This window comes from Atta cephalotes, assembly GCF_000143395.1.
Source record: "Atta cephalotes unplaced genomic scaffold scaffold00024, whole genome shotgun sequence".
Taxonomy (NCBI): Eukaryota; Metazoa; Arthropoda; class Insecta; order Hymenoptera; family Formicidae; genus Atta; species Atta cephalotes.
Genome location: NW_012130088.1, coordinates 3,565,173 through 3,583,134, shown reverse-complemented (window position 1 = coordinate 3,583,134; position 17,962 = coordinate 3,565,173). Strand labels below are relative to the sequence as shown.

General features: G+C 29.7%; 2 protein-coding genes across 2 annotated transcripts; one reads left to right on the top strand and one right to left on the bottom strand.

Annotated features, from left to right (window-relative positions):
• The first annotated feature begins 5,356 nt into the window (after nucleotides 1–5,356).
• On the top strand, nucleotides 5,357–13,456 carry LOC105620122 (RNA-binding protein 48). The gene is made up of 5 exons (XM_012201629.1): nucleotides 5,357–5,464; nucleotides 8,096–8,286; nucleotides 8,387–8,575; nucleotides 11,376–11,765; nucleotides 13,360–13,456. The coding sequence occupies exons 1-5, from the start codon at nucleotides 5,357–5,359 to the stop codon at nucleotides 13,454–13,456; spliced, it is 975 nt and encodes a 324-aa protein (XP_012057019.1).
• A 1-nt stretch (nucleotide 13,457) lies between these two features.
• Nucleotides 13,458–15,828, bottom strand: LOC105620163. The gene is given in 5 exon segments (XM_012201669.1): nucleotides 13,458–13,785; nucleotides 13,873–13,981; nucleotides 13,984–14,699; nucleotides 15,364–15,531; nucleotides 15,640–15,828. Coding segments are annotated over 5 exon segments (1,359 nt in total). The 3' UTR covers nucleotides 13,458–13,608.
• Nucleotides 15,829–17,962: the final 2,134 nt, after the last annotated feature.

The window sequence follows — 17,962 nt, the reverse complement described above, 5'->3', positions numbered from 1 at the left end:
TAATATTGTATTACTTTTTCGATTTATCAGTTTAGTAGACGTATTTATGCATTTATAGAACTCAATAATATTTGATTTTTCTTTAAAATTGTGATTTCAGTGTATCGTCAAAGTTTGATTATCAATAGAGATGATAACTGCAGAGAAAAAAATTGTAATTTTTCTGTAAATATATAGGATATTATAGCTAATATATAGGATATTATAGCTTTACAAGTATGCATATTATTTATGGAACATTTATATAATAAAAAATCATGAATTTAATAATGAATCGATATTTATGTTAATAATAAGAAATTTATATTCTTTATATATCAATTGTCGATAATGTCAACGTTCTTCAATTACCTCCGAGCCCTCGGAACTTTTTTTATACCGCCAAAAATTTGATCAGGGTTTATGCTCTTTAATAATATTTTGTCGATGGTATAGGTAAGAACAGTAGTGATACGATGCGATACATTATGTCATCTTTGTTTAACATTGGCAAACAACAAAGATGTAATGATTCATTGTCATTTGTGTCGCTTGTTGGAAGGCACTTACTCAAAAATAAGGGCAACAGTTTTGCGCAATTTTCAACATGGCGCATCAATCAGTTTCCCTATTTCCTAAGATTCTATGCTCATTCCCTAAGATGCTTCGCTCTTATAAGTGCTCATGCGCAATTTTCAACATGGCACTATAGGACATAAAGATCAAAAGTGCCGACACAGAATGAAACTACTGTTCTTATTTATACTGTGACTATGATCACTCATTGAGCACTCAGTAAGCTCTGTTTGATCTATATTATTAAATCTAACGGAATATGCCAATCAGATACAAGAGCTCACTAAGTGAATAGTTGTAGTACTGAGGCTGTGGTCAAAGTCACGCTACAAATACTTTGAAGCATTTGATGGATCAATTAAAAGAAACAATTTTATAAATTAATCAATTAAAAAACACTTCAAAGGACCATTAACTCTTGAGCTTGTGTTCAGAAGCACTATTGGACGCAAACGCCACCAATGCTGTTCGTGGAGCGATAGCGCCATTAGCGATTCTAACGTAGCGTTTAATCAAAGAGATATATTCGTCGAGGTTAAATTAATGTAGAGGATTCTGTTTTCAATCACCAATCACCTTTTCTCTATAATTTAAATTTTTAGAGTTTTGCAACGTATGTATTTGTAACGTAAATTTTTAATTTTTTTGTGAATAATAGAACGCAATCTCAATTGCAATTTCTATGATGGCTTGCCGTTAGACCGGAATGAACAATGTAAACTAGATCAAAAAATTAATAGTTACACTGAGTAAATTAATCAGATAAAAGAATCCTTGAGCATCCATTGAGCATCCGATTTGAGAAGAAGCACCTACATCTAATAAGGACTTAAGCATCTGCAGCGGAATACCCTGCCACGCTACCGCAATAGTAATTTTTTTTTGTACATGGAAATTAAAAATCGCCAGTAATAAGATACCTTTAATTTTCACATCAATAAAATCAAATACACAAGTCGAACTTCGCAGAAACTTTGAAAAATTAAAGATGATACACAAGTAAGAATTACATTACCAGTGGTAAGCCATCAATTGCAGAAATTGAAATTGAGATTGCATTCACTATGATAAAATTTGAAATTCACACGTTACATATACCCAAGAACTTCGATTCTTTCCCTCGGTTACTTTTTTAAAACTTCCAAATATTCAAATTATTTTGTCTTTATTCAGATTTATTTGTAAGCAAACGTAAAGTTTAATTATGTCGTTAATTGCGCACAGACTATAAGCATTAATGTAAAGATTATTATTTCTCAGTTTGTAAAAATTTCCGAGGGAAAGAATCGAAGTCCTTGGATGTACGTACGTTTATTTTACAAAATTCTAAAGAGAGAAAAGTTTGGTACCATTCAAGAACAGAATCTCCTCAAACATTAATCTAACCTTGACGAATATTAAATGCTAGCAACGTTACGCTAGAGTCACGGATCTGTAAACGCTAAAGGCTTAAACACAATAGGCACAGGGAATAATGAGCCGTCCAATCAGAACTCTGGAGTGTAAGTTCGATATTATATCTCAGAGCTCTGATTGGACAGCTCGTTATTCCCTGTTGCCTATTGCCTATTATGTTTAAGCCTTAACGCTATCAAAACACTACCTCGGAAGAAACATTGATAGTGCGCAATTGTGACGTAACACGCTACCATTAGTGGCCTAGTTTCCACCGAGGCTTTAATCCGGAATGTAAAAACTAATCGACTGTAGTTGGTTCTTACATTCTGATCCGGATTAAACTCTCGATAGAAACTAGGCCACTGACGTCATGATCGTGATTTGTTTGCGCTATCTGCAAATCCAGTTTGTAGCACTAAATAGCGTGAATAGCGTCTTCCCGAACGCATCATGAGTGCACCCTTAGATTCTTGCTGAAGATACAATTTTCATGTAAGGTTGTCTGTAGGGTTGCCAAGTCGAAAAACATAATTTCTGTAGAATTTGTAGTAAAATTTTCCGAGAAATTCTTGAAAAAAATGTGAGAAATTTTCAAGAAATTCCTAAAAAAATAAAAAAATTTTGTAAAATTCTAGAAAAAAATCACAAAATTGGGTTGCGTTCGAAAACCTCCCCAAAGTAGGATTCGCTTAAATCCGTTCGTAAACGTCATTTTTATTTTATCCCCATTCCCTATTCCCAACAGTGTTTGAAAACATGGGAAAAATTCCCAGAGTATTTCTTCGTGCCTCACTCGGGAGTGCGGAAAAGATTATCTATCTTGCGCAGTGCATCAAATTACATAAATGCGATATATTTTTCAAGCGTATTCACGTGTACAATACAATGAATAAAATAATTAAAATAAATTATATATCATACTGCGTTGTAGAAAATGTGCGTTGTAAAAAACGGATTTTTGACATGAAAAAAGAAAAAAAACAAGACAAAACAAATAAATGCAATTATTTAAATTGTTTAATTCCTTTTATTAACGCATGTATTTTTATTTACACGTTAATTATTTTGACATAATTTATGTCTGTAGTTTTATTTTGTTTTAGTCTGTTTATTTACTATTAACTTTTTTGGAATATAATTTGTAAATATGTGTGTAAATGAAAATATTTTATACATTATTAAGATTATATTATATCTACGCTATCAGCTTTCTCCTCAGTCTTTACCCTAACTAGGCATTATAAACATGAATATTCGCATATCATTTTTACTCCTTTCTCCACTTCTTGCTCTGTTCCCACTTCGCCACTGAGCTGAGAAGGTTACGGTTGTTACAGATTATAGCTTCTAAGCTGTTGGAAACTAAGCTTTGTAGTTTCGTATTTATGTATTTCCACTTATGGTACTTTGAACCATAAGATTTTTACCATAAGACTAATAGATAAAAAGAAGGAAAAATTGAATATAAAAAAATTGAAATATTATATATTAATTAAAACAAAAAATTTATAAAATGCCTTGTTGCGTTGCAGTAAACTATATCAATAGATCTGAAAAAAGTATTCGATTATTTAAATTTCTTGCGGATAATATTTGTTGACAACTTGCTGTATTGCTGTAAAATAAATACATGACTTGTGAATAAACATCACTTCCTCGCAGATGAGAAATTTCAATCCTTTTCTTCAAATTGACATACATATACTTTATCTAGAAATAACTTGAACGCTAGACACTCTTCAGGTCCTGCACTATTATGATAAATATTCAATTGATTTTGAGAGCAAAAACGGAGTGAAAGGACAAAATTTGAAACAGTAAATATAAATCATAACCTATAATGACCATAACCCGTCACAGCTTAGTGGAAACAGAGCAAGGAGTGGGAAAAGGAATAAAAATGGTGAATACTTACGTTCTAGTGCTCTACCCTAAAAGTACCTTTTTATACTAACCTTCAACGCTCTTTTTCAGCATCAAAACAGGTCATCGTAATCGAAATTCGCTTGATATTCGTCAATTTCTATCACGTAACTTATTTTGACGCCAAAATCATCAAACATCAGTATGAAAAAGTACCTTAACTGTTCGAGAGGTTTTTGTTTCTCATCGACCGCTATATTTACTTAGGTAGTCACGTGACATTTCCTCAATAAGTTAACCCCTACTTTGGGGAATAGATTTTCGAACGCAACCTTGGTCAATAATTGTATCGAAAAAATAAAGTTGTAGTGGCAACCAATCAGCATCGTTCCCTTCTGATTTTAAATAGCTTGGCTCATCATGGGACATATTTTTCGGAAATGGAAATTTTTCGTACTCTATTGACAACTGTTGGTCACCAGTGATCGCTAAGGATTAAGAATAATTGAAAAAGAGTAGTATTGTTTTCCGTGTTCTTTAAATACAAAGGATATCCTTAAATATAAAGGAAAATTTTTATGAGCTGTTCAAACTGGCTGTTCCAGCGACAAAAGGGATCATATGATCAAAATTGACAAATAGCGTTCATTTTGATCACGTGATCCTTTATGTCGCTGAAACAGCCGGTTAGAGCAGCTAGTAAAAATTTACTTTAAGAATCGACGATAAGTGCTTTCCGTTTGATGATACAAACAGAGGGGGCTTATTACGGTTTTTTAGACGAAGTAGAAATTACAAAAATGAGCAAACTCACTAGGTGTTAACTAATGAAATTATAAATATTCTAATAAATTTGATCACTTTCATAATTTTCATTTCGTTTCAAGAATCGTAATAAATCCCTTCTGGATGTATTCCGAACTGGATTAGCTCAGCTTATTTTTTCCCCTAAATGTTGGCAGTTCCGTAACTAAACTAAGAGGTTCCGCACAATGTGAGTTTGTTACTAGGCCGTGTCGCAAACCGCGCTCCATGTAATCGCACTTTTATACCTGGACTCAAAAGCGCTTGTTGCGCGGCAAAATATGCAATGATGCAATAGCCAATAAGCTTACAGCTCCTAATGTTCATTGGTTATCGCGTCTCATTTTGTCTCACGGCAAGCGTTTCCGCGTCCAGTGTGCAGAAACCATTAGAATTATCAGAGTTTGGCCATGCACTAAAAATGGCGTGCATGTCCGAAATGTGTATTTGCTCTCAATTGGTGATATGAATGCGTTCTCGATTAGTACTGCCATTGTGTGGGCACGTCAATCACAAGAGAGGTTGGAGAGATGGTCAGACTCTGGTAATTCTAGGGACTATAGTCAGCCCTAGTATTTAGCATTGATTGTATCATCGTGGTTGAATCATAATTAATCGGAGTTTGCAAAAGAGGTCCTTAATATTAATGTTGAATTGTGTTGAATATCAATTTTTTATTTTTTAAATTCTTTTACTTTTTGTATCGTTACAGAAAGTGACAAAGGAATATCGTATTATGTCAGAGGAAAAGTATACAGTGATATACATGCCGCATCATGCGCAACAAAAATTATGTCAAAGTAGACCACTTTACAGACAAGGAAAAAAATTAACAGCAGTCAAGGTAGTATTGAAGACTTGTATCCTATAAAATCGGATTTTACTTATTTTTAATTAGGATTAATTACTAGGATTAAATTTGCTGTTTGATAGAGATTAAAGAAATATAATTCATCTAAATATCTGTTTTCAACAGACTCGACAAAGTACTTCCTATAAATCTTGGCTGTGTTCCGTTTCACGCATGATGCGCATGATGCATCATTTACTCTTGTTTAACATTCGAATTACGAGGATAAATAATGCAGTATGCACATCATCATGTGTGAAACAGAATGCAGTCCTTAGTATCAACATAATACAATTTATTATTATAGAATATAATTAGGTCTGTTTGCGTTGCTTGTAGGGAAATTACTTTTTACTATTACTTTTAAAACAATGATTTAATAATGACATTGCAATTTTTTATGGCGATAGCAATAATTAACTGAAAATTAACGCTGGGAACATCACTTTTGAAAAGTAACATTTCCAATTTTAACATTTAATTAACTATCATCATCAAATTGTTTTAAAAAATAATGGTAAAAATAACTTTTCATTCTTGGTTTACATATTTTACATTCAACATCTTTGCTTTCTTTTTGATGCCCAAATATGTGTCTATCTCATTTCAAAGTTTTTTTAAGATTTCAAGTGCGCATGCAAACAAATCTGTTAACTGTAAAAACCAAGAAGAAATTAAAATTGCTGTTTCAATGAATTAATTTACAAAATGATTGATAATACCAGGTTTTGCTAACCTACTTTCAAATATCAAATTGGCAGAAATATTTTATATCAAGTTCATATTTGCTGCTGAAACATGAACTTGATGCTGATGTAATTGATGTAATCTATTGCAATATTCTGCTTAAATTCGTTAAACTAATAATATACTGTTAACGTTTTGAGATATTTATCTATATTAAATTACTGCAGTTAGAACAATAATTATTTCCATCAATTATTTAGTTTTATTTTTAAGGAAATGTGTATGTACATATATATATTTTAAGATTTTCAGTAAATTTAAAATTTATTTACACATATAGATCTTAGTGACCAATTGTTCCAAATTAGAAGGGACAGTTTCAAATTTTAATTTTTGTTTCTCTCTAGCATGTGTCTCAAACATCTTACACTTAAACATCTTACAATTTGTCTCTCTTTTAAGTATCAATATAATAAATATAAAATAGTAAGCGTGAGCTCTAATTTTCGACTAATGTGTGAAAAATTTTATAATTTTTTATTTCAAAACTTAAATGTTATTCATAAAATACTTTCAGTAAAAAAATATAATTTTTTTAAATAAAATGTGATCTCGTAACTTGATGTAATATTTGTTGTGATCTCATATTGTACATTAAATGTTATTACAAAGTTATTTACAAATATAATAATACAGGTGTCCGATAATTGTTCTGACGAAGTTTGTGGACATTTAGAGCGAACTAAACTGAGAAAAAAACTGGGAAAAAAACTGAATTTTACCATTTTGCAATTTTCACAATAATTGACAAGATATTAATTGCTAAAAATTATCGAAAATGGATCTTCAATAATTTTTTACTCAAATCACTACTATCAAATCATTACTATCAACTTTATAAAAAAATTGCAAAAATTGTTTATTTTCTTATAGAGCTCTAAGAATTTTTTTAGAATTTTTTCAGAATTTTTTAATATCATATTTTCTCATGTTGATTAAAATGAAAAAATGCAATATTAAAAAGTTGATAAAAAATTCTGAAAAAGTCATAGAGTTCTATGAGAAGAAAATAAACAATTTTCATCTGTGCAGTTTTTTTGTAAAGTTGATAATATTTGAGTAAAAAATTATTGAAGACCAATTTTCGGTCATTTTTAGCAATTAATATCTTGTTAACTATTGCAAATATTGCAAAATGGTAGAGGATTGAATAAGACGATTGAATAAGATTTTCCGTCTCAGTTTAATCTGCTCAATCCACGAACTCCGTCAGAACAATTATCGGACATCCTGTATAATGTTATTTGTGTGCATTGTTAACGATTATTTAAAAAATGTTTATTAAAATTTAATTACGATAATTAATATTAAATTTTTTTAAATGTCCCTCTTTGTCTTCTTAAAGAGTTAATCACCTTAATATATATCCAATGATTGACTCGTTTTTGGCGTTAGCATTTCATATTTAATTTAGCTTCAATTGTTACGATATATTTTTATTATCAACAATGAATGATTGTTTTCCAACAAGAGATGCAGATGACATAATATAATAGCAAAACATTACTTTGTTATTTAACATTGACAAATAATAAGAATAAAATTCTTAATAAAAATCATAAAATGATTTATTATGTAATACTATCAATTCTTGCTGAAAAATCTATTTCATATAATCGCCAAAAAAAAGCATACAATAATATTTCCAGTAATTAATCTTTGAAATTAACAATTAATACGAAGCATTGATGTTATATTTAATTTGTACATCTTATAACGATTTTGATTGCTTTAAATGTTTTTACTTAAAAAAAATTTTATAATTTGATTATATTCTAAATTATATTTTTACTTATATATCTTATATTAATTTGAAGAGCCATATATAAAAAAACGATTGCTTGCATATTTCCTTGACAAATTAGCTTTGTGTAACAGGTTTACACAATTAATGATGAATCACAGCATTTGTTAATACATGGAGTACCACAACTACAATTAGCACAAGAGGTGAGAAAACTCATTTATTCTTATGGAAATGTGAAAGCAATTCAGTTGGTAACTGAATATCCTTCAGAAGAATTTACAGAGACGTACCATGTACACTACACACATATTCAGAGTGCGAGGTATATATTTTTGTTTTAAAAAAATAACATTTATTATACACAAGAATCTACGAATAAATTACAGAATAAAATCTAATTATTTAAATCATTTCTTGCACAGAATAGCAAAGCGTTTAATTGATAATAAAAATTTCTTCGGCGGATTTCTGCATGTTTATTATGCTCCTGAATTAGAAACTTTAGACGAGACAAAATTAAAATTTATACAACGCCATAAGGATGTAGCGACGCAGATAAAAAGAATTCAACAAGAGTTGATAAATCCAGAAGTAGATAAATTTATTCCAAGGTATGTCTAAATATTGTTATTATTAATTCTCCGACAATGTTAAATTTTCACTCTTCGTCCATAGCCTAAATCTTCGAATTTTAGTGCACATTTCTATATTATTACGATGTATAAAAATCTGAAAAAATTCTTACATATTTGTATAATAAAAACTTTAACGAGTTCTATTATAGAAGTTAGATTATATTTTATTTATTTGACAAATTTAAATTTATTTACTAGAATTCACAATAAAAAAATCACTATTTCTTTTACGTTTAGCATTACTAATAGAAGGTAAATATATAATGAATGTTACACGAATTGAGATATTAGGTGTACAACTTTGCTTCCGCCGTTTTCCTATAGATGGCTTTAGCGGTAAATGATGGTCGAAATAAATAGATCATAGACGTCATACAATAAACTTGGGCATCTGTCAACATATCCCCATAGAAACATTAGTCGATTTGTGTCTGCATCATAAAGTTATTCTCGATTGAAAATGTCAGTTTACTAGCCAAATTCTTGTCATTTGCGGGAGGTTTTAATTTTTTGCTTCAATATGAAGAAATCTGCGGCTGAGGCTCATCAAACGCCTCAAATACTTATGATGAGGCCGCTATTAGTGAAAGAACATGTCGTGAGTGATTTCAACGCTTCAAGAACGGTGATTTTGACGTCCAAGGTCATGCTCTGTATTTGGTGGGACCAGCTCGGCGTAGTGTATTATGAACTGTTAAAACCGACTGAAACAATCACAGGCGATCAGTATCGAACGCAATTGATGCGTTTGAGCCGAGCATTGAAAGACAAACGGCCGCAATACAACGAGAGACACGATAAAGTGATTTTGCAGCATGACAATGCTCGACCCCATGTTGCGAAAGTGGTCAAGACATACTTGGAAACGTTGAAATGGGAAGTCCTACCCCACCCGCCGTATTCTCCAGACGTTGCCCCCTCTGATTATCACTTGTTTCGATCAATGGCACACGGCCTGGCTGACCAGCACTTCCGGTCTTATGAAGAAATAAAAAATTGGATCGATTCGTGGATAGCCTCAAAAAAAGACCAGTTTTTTCGACGCGGGATTCGTACGCTACCCGAAAGATGGGAGAAAGTAATGGCCAGCGATGGACAATACTTTGAATCATAAATGTAACCAGTTTTTTACAATAAAGCCTCGAATTTCGGAAAAAAACGGCGGAAGCAAAGTTGTACACCTAATACTTGATGAATAAGATAATTTAAAGATTATCCAGAAAGCCAAACATATTAATACATTTTTGCCAAGTATTTACTAAAAATTTTATTAGCAAAAATGTGACAGAATCTTTGTTATAGACTATATATATATATATATATATAATTTCTAAATAACAAACTGTTCTCTGTATACTAAACTTATCTAATAAATTTCTATAATTCTTTTTTTACTAATATTATTTTTATTTTTTAATATATGCTTTGTCTTTAAGAATTTAGATTGTAATTAACGAATGCAGTTTTTATTAAAAACTTTTATTGAACATTAAAATAATAAAGAATTAAAATAACAGTAATAAAACAGCTAAATACTGTAAAAAATGTTACGGTTAGATGTTAGATTATTTTGGGCATATATCATGGAACAAATCGAAATGGAATTCCAATCGAAATTATTCAATTATTCCCTAGTTCTTATTGTATTTTCTAGAAAAAATGGAATAATTCCGATCGGAATTCTGACATATTCCATGATAGGTACCCTGATGTCAGTAATGTAATACCATAATTGAAGAGAAACTTATGTTGCTAAGCACTTATTTTCTTTCTATATCAAGGAACATTTTGTTATCTGGGTAATTACATATTAGACACAATCTTAATGTTATGTAAACAGATATTAAGTATACAACTTTGCTTCCGCCGTTTTTTTTCCGAAATCGAAGCTTTATTGTAAAAAACTGATTATACATTTATGATTCAAAGTATTGTCCATCGCTGGCCACTACTTTCTCCCATCTTTCGGGTAGCGTACGAATCCCGCGTCGAAAAAACTGGTCATCTTTTGAGGCTATTCACGAATCGATCCAATTTTTTACTTTTTCATAAGACCGGAAGTGCTGGTCAGCCAGGCCGTGTGCCATTGATCGAAACAAGTGATAGAGGGAGCAACGTCTGGAGAATACGGCGGGTGGGGTAGGACTTCCCATTTCAACGTTTCCAAGTATATCTTGACCACTTTCGCAACATGGAGTCGAGCATTGTCATGTTGCAAAATCACTTTATCATGTCTCTCGTTGTATTGCGGCCGTTTGTCTTTCAATGCTCGGCTCAAACGCATCAATTGCGTTCGATACCGATCGCCTGTGATTGTTTCAGTCGGTTTTAACAGTTCATAATACACTACGCCGAGCTGGTCCCACCAGCTCATATAGGTCATACAGAGCATGACCTTGGACGTCAAAATCCGTTCTTGAAGCGTTGAAACCACTCACGACACGTTCTTTCACTAATAGCGGCCTCACCATAAATATTTGAGAGCATTCGATGAGCCTCAGCCGCAGATTTCTTCATATTGAAGCAAAAAATTAAAACCTCCCGCAAATGACGAGAATTTGGCTCGTAAACTGACATTTTCAATCAATCGAGAATAACTTTATGATGCAGACACAAATCGACTAATGTTTCTATGGGGGTATGTTGACAGATGCCCAAGTTTATTGTATGATGTCTATGATCTATTTATTTCGACCATCATTTACCGCTAAAGCCATCTATAGGAAAACGGCGGAAGCAAAGTTGTACATCTAATATATTAAATATTTACTTGCAGAGAACAGTATCATAGAAAAAAGAAAACTCCTACTTTGCCCCTTACCGAGGAACGGATTAAACATTTTTATCCTGGAGAAACATTGTCATATCCAGTGCCGTATCAATCGACTGAGGCATTGATGCAAACGGGGAGTCAACAAGCAGATAAAAATCTAGATTCAAACAGAAAACAGAAAACAGAAAAACAGAAAAATTACAGAGTATGCTGTATTGACAAAGTTAAAGTTGTTCGACCACAATTGATAGATACTAAAAATATCATGCGATTAAATTTCTCTGAGAAAACGAATGTATTCTGTAATGTAAAGAAAGTGGGAAGTAAAATCACAATCAAGTTATTGGAAAAGCCTAATAATGAAAAGAAGAAGATAGTCATAAAAAATCCAAGGTATATATGCTTTGGCATGCATATACAGGAAATTTCAAAACGTCTTGCGACTTTGAAATGTAACAGGGTTGCCACAAAATTGGAGATCAGGAAATTGAAAACGGGAAATTAGAGAAAAATAATTTTGTAAAATTTAATTTTCTGAAAAATTAAAACTTTAGGCTTTAAAGAAGTTTAATATATGTACAATCAATAATTAAAAGATTGCAACATTTTCTTTTCGATGGATTTCGGAATTAATGGATCAATTCTAAGCAGAATCATAAAACTTATAACGTGTTCTCGTAAAATTTGTAAGAACTTATATTCTAATTTTATGAATATATATAGTAGGACGTACGATTATTCGTAAATATCTACAATTTCTTGTAGTAAATTTTATGGCTAGTAAGCTGTCTGGAAAAATATTATATAAATATAAGGTATAAGCACTTAAAGATTCTTACAAGAATATATTACAAACCTTATGATTCTGTTTAGAATTTAGGCATAAAGCTTATTCATACAGAGATTGAACATAAATATACTATTTATTTCAACCTCTGTACGAATAAGCTACACTTATGCATTTAGATGCATAAGTATGAGTTTGAATTGACGTAACGCTTACTTAAACTTAAATTGTAGACGTAAGCAATGCATAAGCTTTGCGTTTCTTTTCAAGATAGATATGGATGCATTCCGAATTACGCACAAAGCGCATGATGCATCATTATACTTCATCGAAGAATAATACCTATCATGTGCTTCATGCATATCTCGGAACGCACTCTAGTTTACATCACACTTGATATGGACACTAACGAATATCTATTTCTATTGAATTGAATATCTTTATTTCGGCGATAACGTGTAAACATATACATGATATGTATATTTATCATTTTGGTGCGTATTGTACGTTATAATTTAGATCATTCTTTAAATATATTGCTAAAATTAAGATAATTTAATAGAAAGTTAATACGCATATCAAATACTCGATGTAAAAAGGATTATTAGAGGCCTAAGTTTTGAAACACTACTAACACAATTAAAAATGCAAGTAGTGTCAGCAACATGAATAGTAATTTACATTGCTATGTTAAATTGATCTCTTAACAAAATATTTAACGGTTTCCAAATCAGGATAAAAATACATAAAATTCAAAATATTCAAGAAAAATCATAAAATTTTGGAAATCAGGGAAAAGTTAAATTTTGAATTTTGTTTTTCAACAATTGTTGCGGTTTTTTTTGTATTTGATTATTATTAGATCGATTGCCAAGAGGTATTCGATTCTAAAGAAATTATTAATTATTTGCAAATATATATATAATTTTGTATATACATATATAGTACTATAATATTGTAGAAATTACCTCATACATTTCAATTTTCTATTTGACAACCCTGTGTAATGCAAACAAGCTTATAACCGGCATGTTCGCATATGAAATTTAATGCAACTAAATAATTAAATATAGTAAATCAATCTGTAACAAATACTTTTTGAGATATTCTGTATAGCTTATATATTGCAAACTTCTTAGTTTGCAATATAATATTTTAAACGTATACATGATTCTAATTTATTTCAAATGTATTTTTCAGTGTAATATCTTTGATACAATCTAGCAAAGATCTTCAGTCTTCGATTCAAGCGGTAAAAACTCAAATTCGTACGATAATGCAGAAACATGATACTTAAATAAATATTGAAATGTTTATTTAGATAATTTATTTTATAATTTATTTCGAAATGAGTTATATTAAATTTTATTAGTTAATAACAAATTCACTTATTGTCATTTTTATTCTATTCTTAAGCATAAGATAAATCAGCTAACTTAAACGTTTTAATCAAATGAGAACCGTGGAATTCGGATCCCATTGAGTTCCATTTCTAGTCTTTTTACTATACGTCTTAGATGGTGGCGTATTTTCCTGTGTTCCGATAGCAGTATTCCTGTTTTTCAATTGTTGCAGTTTTTGTTGTATCTGATTATTATTAGATCGATTGCCAAGAGGTATTCGATTCTAAAGAAATTATTAATTATTTGCAAATATATATATATATATATATATAAAATTTTGTATATAATACTATAATATTATATAAATTACCTCATACATTTCAATTTCCTGTTTGTTCTCAAGTGTAAACATTTTTTCTTCATTAAATTTAACATTTACTTTAACGTTCTTTTTTTTCCTTTTGTGTTTCCCTTTTTTCGAAAATCTGTTTTCATTGGCTTTAAAGAGGTACTAATCGTAGTATATTTATCAAATGTTATAATTACATCGTCTCTTGAAACTTTTTTCCGTAATAATTTTTTCTCATCCTTCTTACCTGATACGCATTTCTCCGAAGATAGTGAATGCCACAATTTAATCTTATCGTCATCTCTTATCTTTGTATTAGATTCAATATTTTCACAATCATCCTGTTTTTCTGTCTTATTTTTGTCTTCTTCATTATCAATAGCAACTATCTGTTTGTCCGAGATCAACAATTTTCTCTGTTCACTAATATATTTCAGATTTCTAATAACTGTAATTTCCTTTTCACTTTTGGAGATATTTAAATCAGAATTGTACAGAGATGTGCTAGATACTCCATTCTGTTCCTTTGTATCTAATGCTTTCAGACTTTCAGAAGCTGTATCGGATAATCGTGTTTCCGGGATATTAATCGCTGTATCGATCTTCTGACAAGAATTTTTCGGATTGTAAATATCCACTTCGTAACTACCTTTATGACTCAAATTTTCTTGTGATCGTGCTTTTATCAATGCAAGAGATTTTGGCATTAAGATAGGAGTTCTGTCAAAATCTGCAGCTGGAGATCTAGGATCTAATCCCAAAATTATAAAGCGTTCTTTATCTATTGGTGTAATTATTTTTGAACTCTTTGCTACATTAACATTTGGTGTCGAATCCTGCACCTCAATCTATAAAAATATTTATTACAAGTTAAATTTTTTTCTTTTTAAAGAATGGACAAATAAAGTATGATTGTAAGATTTAAAACACTTTATTTGTATAAGATATGCATACGATTCTTCTATTTTGTTTATTAAACAATATTATAGAAATATTAGAATCTGGAAGGCCAGATAGAGTAGCAACAATCATATAGTGTTCAAGAGTACTCAGTTTTTAAAATTGAATTAAAAAAAAAGTTGATAAAAAAATTTTTTAATCTATATAATAATGTACAATTATATAGATAAAAGTTTTAATTATTTTATTTTAATCTTTTTAAATAATCTTTTTATCTTTTAAATTATATGTATATATATATATATATATATATATTAGTTTTGTAAGATGTTCTTAAGAAATTCAATAATGTGTAAGTGTAATTTTTAACGATCATATCTTACAAAACTATAATGAAATATATTATTCTATTTAAAAAGATAAAACATTTAAAAAAGTAAATTAGAACACTTTTCTTCAAGTCACATAGATCTCGATAACTTAGGTATTTAAAAAAGATATCAAAGTATATACATTTAAACCAAACATATTATAAATCCAATATTCAATATATATTATTCAATATATATAAGAAAAATTTGTAAAGGAAATATCAAATATTAAATAACATACAAAATCTGACTGTTTATTGTTGTCCATTGATTTTGATATATGACGTTTTTTAGGTGTTAGTGGTGGCATCACTACATATATATCTGTTTCAAAATACTGTTTTTTTTGCAAATATTTTGACATGGCGCTTGGTGTCTTTTTATTTTCCCCACTTGAAGTATATTTAATCTATTAAAATATTAAGATATATTAAATGTCAAAGAGAACATATAAATTAGAAAAATACATATAAATTTATAAATTTTTTCTACAATCAAATTATTAATAAAATTTTACTTCAATAGGAGTTCTTCTAATTCCTGATGAAACTGAACGTGGATCACCTAGCACTCTTTTTTCAGATAATATTGGTGTACATATGTTATTATCTTCCATAGTTGTTTGTTGCACAACCATTTGATGTTCATTACATTCTTTTTGACTTTCGTTAGCATAAAATAACAATTTATTTGCATAATTGCCCATGATATTAATGATCACAACTAATTATTATAAAAAGCTCCTGCAAATGAAAATTAAGCATAAATGTAAAATTTCAAGTTAATATATATAATATTTCATAAAGAGGTCATATAATTTTATTAACAAAAAGATTTAAGAGTATTCAATAAACTATAGACATGACATACAATTTCAAGTTATTTAGTCAATAATTATACAGAAACATGATATGTTAACTTAATTTACACTGAGCATTTTATATATGTACTAATTAGTAATTCTATTAAATTATCTTAATTTCAACAATGTATTTAAAGAATGATATAATAATAAATTGATATGTATGCACCAAAATAATTAATTAAATACATGTATTTACACATATTATCAAAATTAAGACAATTCAATAGAAAATTATTAGTTAGTACCCACATCAAATGAAACTAAACTTAGATTAACACGTAGAAACAATTTCTATCCTCATTCTCAAAAATTGAATTTATTACATTGATTCTGTTAATAATTATTTTTCCTTATGTGTTATATATTTATTACTTAATAAATAAATAATATAGGGCAATAATTATTTCAAATAAGCAATACTTACGTAAATCACAGAACTCTCAAAATGTTAGACAATGTTAGATACACACAAGACGATCATACGTTATCAGATCCAAGTAGCGGATTTTAAATCGTTGTTTACTTTCAAAATCAAAACTGACAAACGTTCAAATAGTACCAACTTATAAAACCAAAGATCGGAAATTCCCATATTTTTAAGCCCGGATCTACAACAGATTTTTAAACCTTAAGCCATAAGAAATGGACGAATCGCAATCGATTATTCTCCTCATATTCGATTGTAATAGTCAATTTCTTACAGCTTAAGGCTTAAGGCCTAGCTGCACCATGTTACTTTAATTTTAAGCAAGTTTAAAATTCTCTTTTGGTTTTAAAACGAAATAGAGAGAGTTTCAAGTTTCATTTAAAATCAAAGCAATCGGTGCATCCGAGTCTAAAACTATTGTAGATCCAGAATTAAAAGGCGTTACAAACAACCATTATCAGTCTAAACGTTTATTGCGACAACTAATCAGAAGCATAAATAATATCATTAACGCTTCTAATTAATTGTTACGTTTTAACTGGCAATGAGTATTTGCAACGCGTTGTAGAATGCTCTTAAAACTCCAGAAATAACACGATTTCAACCTATCAGAAACTATATATTCCAGTGTATCTGATTTCTGATAGGTTGAAATCGTGTTTCTATTCGCTATCGCTATTCCTTCGCATTGTGTCTGAGGTTTAACTGCCATTAATTATAATTAGAAGTTTGTTCGCGTCGCATGCTCCAAATTAACCCAAGCACTTGGATCACAGGTAAGATGGCGGTTGAAGCAGTTGTATTCATGTGCTCCAATGTTCAATGACATGAACAGATTTAAAACAAGAGAGCATTATCTAACCTAACCTAACCTAACCTAATCTGAGAAAGCATTCGAATGGGTCAGATATGTGCCTCGTTTCGAGTATTTTATGTTACTTCGATTATTTGAAAAACGTTTTTATACAAAATAAATGCGTTTTTAATAAATATAAAAGTTATAAATTAAAATGTCAAGGCTTTTTTAAAAAACGAACAAATGTAGTTAAACTAATAAAATTCGTATTTTATTACATTCATATAACGCTATAAATTTCAAACGTTTCGACTTATAAAGTCTTCATCAGTAATAATAAAGAAAACGTATTTATGTAACTCCATCCAATATCAATGAATTAACATATGATACACAATAAAAATTATCGCTCTAGGCTAATCTTATTTAATTATTCCTGCGTTAAGATATTACGGATTGATTATTCTATATAAATTAACGTAAGTGAAAAATAAATTCTCATCAATATTGATTTAAATATAATAAGTTTTTAATCAGAAATTGACTTGATTGATTTAATTGTACAGAATGTATTAACAGAATATAGTAGGATAGTTGAAGAAATTCTCGTTCGGAATGATATTTTATATGAAATTGTTAACTGAGCTGATTCTCGATAACAATCAAAGAAATAATTAAACACAATTTTACAATTATGGATTTAATTATTCTTTCAAACTTATGATTTGATACTTATTTTGATCTGATAATAT